At 31.4% G+C, this 8,089-nt stretch overlaps 1 protein-coding gene across 1 annotated transcript; it reads left to right on the top strand.

The window, feature by feature from the left end:
• Positions 1 to 5,838: 5,838 nt before the first annotated feature.
• LOC145113872 (uncharacterized) lies at positions 5,839 to 6,384 on the top strand. The gene has a single exon (XM_079049918.1). It carries the CDS (start codon positions 5,839 to 5,841, stop codon positions 6,382 to 6,384), a length of 546 nt encoding a protein of 181 aa, XP_078906044.1.
• Positions 6,385 to 8,089: the final 1,705 nt, after the last annotated feature.

Here is an 8,089-nt window from a genome sequence, read left to right as displayed (position 1 = left end):
TCCATTGCTCCTTCTCACGCTCTTTCTTTATAAGACAATCATAAACCCTTCTTAACGGCTCCAAATCATGCTAATATAGTCAAATTCAGATTATACCGTTGATCTAAATTTTCCACATTCGAGGGTAGATTATGGCTTTTAAGGATGCAATAATACAAGATATTATTTAATATTAATTTATGAAAAGATCTAAAAAAATTCTTTTTAAAGAAAGTTATAAATGACAAAATCTCAATTAATGATTACGTGTTTTATTTATTTTTAGCTATTAAAGGAATGTTCTAGTAACGTTGAGATTAAACACAATAACTACATTACCATTATTTATCTGATACTGCTAGATCTATATCTCGTTTGGATTACATAAACCTTTGGTGTTCATATTGAGATTACATATAACGTTGACTAATTGGAATTAGTCGGTGTGAATTCATCAAGATATGATGATATGGATCATTAGTTCATTACACATGATGTCAGAGCTTGATTATATGCGAGTGTCTTTGTTTATGTTCATAGACTGTCGATGGATTGCTTCATAGATGTGAAAAAGTTATATCATGAGATAAGTCTAGTTTGTTTGAACTAATAATCCTAAATGATAATACACCTACCTAAGACTATTTATTGAAACATTTAATTAAGTTGAGTAAATTTTGTAAAAGTGAGATATTTTTATAAATCCCTTTAATTTGAAACCAAACCTAAGTGCCTAAAATGTGAATGCATGCTAGATGCTACCATGACTTACATTAGTAGAAGACAAAGTGGAGAATACAAATTTCAAGTCCCCAAAATCTTTTATAGGACCTCGGTGCTCAGGCTCGACGAGGCCACCTTTGTTATCAAGAGAAAATCTTATCCGAGGATAATTGTGGCACAAAGAACATGTCATGACCATCACCCCATTGTGCGTCCACAACCTTAAATAGCTAGCTCCATGCCAAACATAAAGTATGCAACATTTCCTATTCTCATTTACATTAGATTTCTCTCTTAAATCACTACTAACTTAAGCATTAAAGCATACTCCCAACACCACCTCTCGAGTGCAATCGACCCTTATATGACGAAATACAAGATTTTCAACTCGAACAGATGATGCAGACTCCACTGATGGTGATACTGAGCAAGCAATCTCCAAGCAGTGGCGGATCTAAATGGGGCGTTGTAGTACCCCAAAAAATTGTTTTATATATGTATAAAATATTATTTGTAAACATGTTTCATGTTATTGTACCCCCAACTAAAAAGATTATAACATCTTTTTTAATACCCGATATTGGATAACTACATATAATATATTGACAATGTTTGTACCTCCATATCAAAATTTCTGGTTCCGCCACTGTCTCCAAGCCCGAAAACCCATACATATCATCAATATGTAAATATATTGTGTTGGAAGGCAAGAGTTCATGAATGTTCCTCACTAAGCTTTATAGTCTATGTTGTATTGTGCCTTGTATTTTAGGTACCATCATTCTAAATTGATATGAAACATGGCTGGTGTACATGGAAAACAAATATTTTGATGTTTGTAATGCATTATATGGTTCCTTTTATGGTTTTTTTTGTGAATGCGGATTCCAAAACAAACCATAAATGTGATTTTCCTTACTTCAAATCATCCGATCTTGCTTGTTTCTTTAAATTAGGGTTTTGGAAAAATATAACTGCAATTAGGGATGATGATATCATGTGTTAGATGTTATAATTCTCTTGGATACCAAATTTTGTAATACATTTATATAATTTTAACACATGCGTCACACAAAGTCAAACAGACATAAAATTCAGCTTTTAAAAAAGATACTTAATTGTTACATGTATGATCGTTAACGATGTAGAAAGAGTAGTTAATGAAATCGATGTCATTGACTACTACTTAAATGGTTAACTTATTATTAATGACGAGCAATAAGACAAAAATATAACAAAAATTTACAATAATAATAATAATAATAATAATAATAATAATAATAATAATAATAATAATAACTACAACCTAACATTGGTTTTTTCAAGCACACAACCCAAATGACTATAAGCTTAACAATTTTATACACTAACTAAATAAATGAATATGTAACAATTTTATCAAAGAAAGAGTCTTTCTATAACGACTGAGATTCTAGACCTCAAAAACACGTAAAACATAAATGTACACACCATTTCAAAACTAGACTGTTGAAAAAACACCCAAAAAAGCTAATGACTGATAATATTTTCTAAAGATATTAGGAAATACCGCCATTGAATCACCTTGCTCCAAACTACAACCGCCACTTTCACAATTCAGCAATGACGAATTTTGAATACAGTATACATGCTTTTTCACATACATCGCAAGATCCCATAACACACCATACCACCTGAATGATAATCACCCCATAGAGATTTCACCTTGAAAATATATAAGTGAGTCATCAAAGTTTCTAAATACAAAGAAAATTCACCCATTACCAACTCCTCGAGCATTAAAAGAAAGAATATTCATTAATGAACGTTAGTTTCATCCATTCGACTTAATAATGTATTCATGTCTCGTTTGCACCTTTTCACAACATATCTCATAATTGTTCCCAATTTAATCAAAATAGAGAACTCTTCCATACCACAACCCCTTTTTCTTTCTTTTTTTGTTATAAATTCCGAACCTTTGAACCCATCTGAGCATTGCGATCCTTAGATATAGCTTCATACCAGTAGGGCATTGATTATTGATTATCTTTGTGTGTGTGTATATATATATATATATATATATATATATATATATATATATATATATATATATATATATATATATATATATATATATATATATAAGGGAGGTATCTATGGAAAATGCATGTTTAGGACAACACATGCTGGAACGAATGAAATCATGACAACACATCAATTTAAAATAAACTACATAAATAACTTCTATAATACATTACTTATGAATAAAGAAATTAATACGTGTCATTTGATTATTGGTTCCACCATATGTTGTCATAATTATGCATTTTTTATTATATATATATATATATATATATATATATATATATATATAACAATTTACATAAAAAGTCGTAATAACCACATTATGGTAAATAATCCAATGGTTTAGTCGTCCTCTCAAATGGTCATTACTTGCTTAGTTGCTTACTAATTGCTCTTACACAATTACTGTTCTATAAAAGATTATAAAGTATGTCGAAGGAAAAGAAATGGGTATTAATGTCATGTCTAGAGCATTATACAAAAAATAAATAGTTTTAACAATAGATGCAAAACATAAATAACTATGTAAATCTATAGATATTAATATACGATGGTATGAGAACTTGTTAATATATGAGTAAGACATGTGAAATAGGTTAATGTTATTATCAGTAACTTGTATACATTAGGATCATTTATAAGAAAACAAAATTATTACTGTAATGCTAGAATTTATGGGTATAAATAACAATAATTTGGATAATCTTTTGAATCGTGTTTTGGAATTCACTTTCTAAATCTACAGTTCGACATTTATTCATGGGGTTACACGAATGCAAATGCATAAGATATTTCAAGATATCAAATCAGATTTCAGGATCAAACTGATTTACAAACACATAATACCTTGTTTGTTATGTATTCTTCGAGATAGACAAATGCAAAGTGATTGAATTTCGAGTATCAAGTCATAACCTTTGCATGAAACAATCATCTACCTTTTATGTAAGGAAGATGGCGGTTGGAAGTTGATTACCTTCCTTCTTAGTGCCAAAAAGGTGGTTAGAATGGTGGTTATACACCAAAATGGTGCCAAAAGTGGTTGGTTGAGGGTGGTTATAAAACATAACCAACTATTACATCATCATGATGTCACAAGTATATTTTGGCGGAAAATGCAAGTGCGGATCCTTTCCTGTTATAAAACATAACCAACCACCAGGGATGATGCCCCTTGGAACCTTTTACTTGGGCACGCTGCTCTTAGAACTCTGTATTTCGGAGTTCACATTTATCACTCCAAGTGTGCATCATATACCTTCGGTATGGTGAGTAAATAGAGTTCATCCTATCTCGATATTAATTATAACTACACAAAAATATGTTGGTAACACTAAAATCATCAAAATAAAAATATTGCTATTTATTTCATTTAACTATTTTAGAAATCATAATCTATTAAACAACGATGAGTCGTTGCAATTGTTTAAAACAACTTATGGGGAAGGTTATCATGATTTAGAGATTTAATTAATGTGAAATTGTAAGATAAAAGCAAATCCCACCCATCACGAAGCCTGAAAAAACTACGATACAGTACGTCATAATGATGTAAAATTTTGAAATATTAGAGAAAGCGTTTCATACTTTCCGCTTATTTTTTCATCAAAATATTGAGTACTCGTAAGAAAATATGAACCATCCATCCTCAAACATGAACGTTGGTACTTTCACATTCCATTATATATTGTCTATATATGTGCACCATCTTATTAAATAATACTCGATAACTATAATTGTTTTGTTTACTTCTTTTGAATTTATAAGATTTTTGTTATAATTCGGTTATATTCAGTGGCGAGTTTAAAACTTAAATCCATATGGTTCACTATTTAAATGAAATCGATAGCAAATGGGAAAAAAATATTAGTTGTGAGTCTGAATCGGATCGATTCTTACAAACATTTTTTAAGTACTTACAATTGTACCCGATGAAGAGGTTGAGGATGAAAGAGTGGGGAGTGGGCGACTACCGGAAGATGTGAGTTGTACTTGTAGTGGACTATTCATTATGGATTATACCTTAAAAAAAATTAGGCTATTAAAATATAGAATATGAGTTGTATTTGTTTTTTTTCTTGCCATAGATATTATGGTAGTTCACTATAATTATTTAAGGTAGGTCACAAATTTAATAATATATATATATATATATATATATATATATATATATATATATATATATATATATATATATATATATAGCTGTGTCAAGTAACCCACATTGGTTATATGTACATTCGCCACCGTCTATATTAGAACAAAGTATTTTGCATATTCTTTTTAAAAAAATTAACATATGTATATTAGGATATGTTGATGCTTTTAGTGTCACCTGACATTTTGTGTAATTGAGAGTGACATGTGAACTAAAGAGCTTATCGTTTGTACTTTATATTATATGTTTGGTGAATGTGGAGTGCATGCATACATAAGATCGAATTATAAGCTGATACGATAGAAATGCGGGGGTCAAGGGGGTCGCGTCCCCTTGCAGGGTCCTAGGGTAGCGCCCCTAGCGGGGTCCAAAGGCATAGCCCCTGGCGGTGGTCCCACTGATTATGCCATTAAATTCGAGATTCTTTGATGGTCCCGCTGATCAGCGGGCAAGGTCGAGGGGCAGCGCCGCAAAAGGTTTTAAGAAATTTGAATTAGTTTCTTTATGGAAAATCCGAATTCTAGTGGATGATTATGGTAAAATTGACAAATCTCCAGTTTTGGAAACCATTGATTATGCCATTAAATTCGAGATTCTCCTAACTAATTTAGAAGATTAAACCCTAATGTATATATACGGCTCTTCCTTTGAGTTGTAGGCATAACCATTTTCTCAACTCCTTTTTTTTCTTAACGATCTCAAAATTCTCTAGCGATTTGGTTTGTGTTTCTGTGCCTAGATACACAAGTATCCTTTTGGATTATCCTAGACTGGATTTCCTATAACCCAGACATAAGGTAGAAATATCAGTTTGGAAAGTGAACACACATGATCCATAAGGAATCCGAATTTCCATTTTCACCCTACCATGTATCCTCTAACAATTGAACTGGTATTCTCGTATGGTAGAGATGGCAGAATCAATCTGCGAGTTTACCACCAAGTTCACAAAACTGGAAATGTTTGAAGGCAATGATTTCAGGCTCTGGAAGAAGAAGATGTTGTTCATGCTGACCACACTGAAGGCTGCGTATGTGCTGAGTACTCCAAGGCCAGAGGTAATGGAGAATGAGACATTAGAAGAAACCAGGAGGAAGAGCAAGTGGGACAATGATGACTACATCTGCAGAGGTCGCATTCTGCATGTTATGGTTGATTCTTTATTTGATATCCATTTTGAGGCTAAAAGTGCAAAGGATTTGTGGGACACTCTTAAATCAAAATACATGGTTGATGATGCTTCTAGCAAGAAGTTTATGGTCAATGATTTTAATAACTATAAAATGGTTGATTCAAGATTTGTCATGAAACAATATAAAGAACTTATTCGTATTTTGAGTCAATTCATACTGCACAACATGAATATGGATGAAACCATTGTTGTGTCCAGTGTAATTGAAAAACTTTCACAACATAAATATCTTAAAGTGGATTATTTATTGGTTTTGGATATTTAAATAATAGAATGTTTCGTTTGATGTTATTGCTAAATTGTCACATATTCAAAATTATGCTTTTGTGTCATCTTCTTCTTCTAAAATTGATGACTTTATGCTTTGGCATGCTAGGTTGGTGTTGGATTAGGTGTCTAAGACAATAACTAAATTGATATATACTTGAACTATTAGTAAAGTCCTTTTGGGTTGCCCTCAAACCTGGTAATTGAATATGATGATTTTTAGAGAGATATAAACTGCTTTATTGATTTATTATATGATTAATAAATAGCAATAAATGATTTATTAATATATTATTAGAATAATATATTAATAATAAATAGTATTATTTAATTAAGAATTAATTATAAATTAATTAGAATTAATTTTTTGGATTAATTGGATTAATTAACAATGCAAGGACCTAAGTTGTAATTGTTCAATAGTTGAACAAAAGGGATTCTAGAACCCTCCACAGGTGGTGGACGGCTTTGAGGAGTATTCTAGGGTTTCTAGAATATCCCGTGAAGATAATTAGGAGATTGGATAATTACCTAATTTGAAATAATAGTATTATATTCAAATTAGGGTTTCCTAGTGCAGCTATAAATAGGTCCTTAAACCCTCTAAATTTTGGTCACCCCTTTTGCTAAGAGCATAGCCGAAAATTTTCCTCCCTTCTCCTATCTCTTCAAGTTTCCTAGTTGCTAGGGTTTGGGTGTGAACCATCAGAGGCACGAGGTTTCCGGTGCTTGCTTCCAAGAGCTATTGAAGAATGATTTGATTAGTTATTTACAACAATAACTAAAAGGTATGTAAACCCTAACTTGTTTATGATTTTTGAAATTTCTAGGGTTTCTATAGGGTTCTTATTGTTTAATAGAATGTTACTTCAATAGTGTTATGGCTAGATCTAATAGGTTGCATGTACCCTTAAGAGTATAAGGATTCTTCCGCTTTATTACATGTATAACCCATCAGTCATATTAGAGCGTTTGGTTGTCTAACAATTAATAGTACATTGCTTGAACTTGAACAAAACCCGACTTGGAGAATTGGTAGAATCGACATTCTGTTGCGGCACCACATCATGGTCCTTTTCTACCACGAGATGGGTATCTTCTGATCCACATTTTTCCCTGTTCTGCCACGACGTAGCAATCCAATGTCACGTCGTAGCAATCCAATGCAACGCCGTAGTGAACCCTCTGATCAGCGAATTGTTTTGCTTAATTCAAATTGATTAGGATAATTTCTTTAGATAATTTTTTTAATTGTATAAAAACTGAATATTTATCTTGGTAATCAGATATCATGTTTCTTGAATTTGTGAATTATCCTTATGATTTAATTACATTAATTATTTTATTAATTAAAAGATTAATATTGAAATCATATTTGGTTTAAAGATTAATTTTGGATAATTAATATTTAAACCTTGTGTTTTAAAAGTATTTTAAAATACACCTTATACTTACATTATTAAAGGTTTAATTATTATATGTATAAAAAAAGTCAGTTAAATCGCCAGTACATCTCATTCACGAAGCCATACTATAAGGAGAGTTTAAGGAAGTGACCTATAAAATAACCGCCATTGGGTGTCCACTCTCACCCACCACTCTCTTGCATGGTGAGGGTCATTAGCCGAATGGGTTTGGTAGGACATAATGTCATTAATAAGTATAATGATATAAAGTAACTAAACTATTTTTGAAAAATCTCA

Source organism: Lactuca virosa, chromosome 5 (genome assembly GCF_052849685.1).
Source record: "Lactuca virosa cultivar CGN04683 chromosome 5, Lactuca_virosa_CGN04683_v6, whole genome shotgun sequence".
NCBI classification, from domain to species: Eukaryota; Viridiplantae; Streptophyta; class Magnoliopsida; order Asterales; family Asteraceae; genus Lactuca; species Lactuca virosa.
The sequence above is the reverse complement of the archived record's forward strand: the minus strand, read 5'-3'. Positions and strand labels throughout refer to the sequence as shown.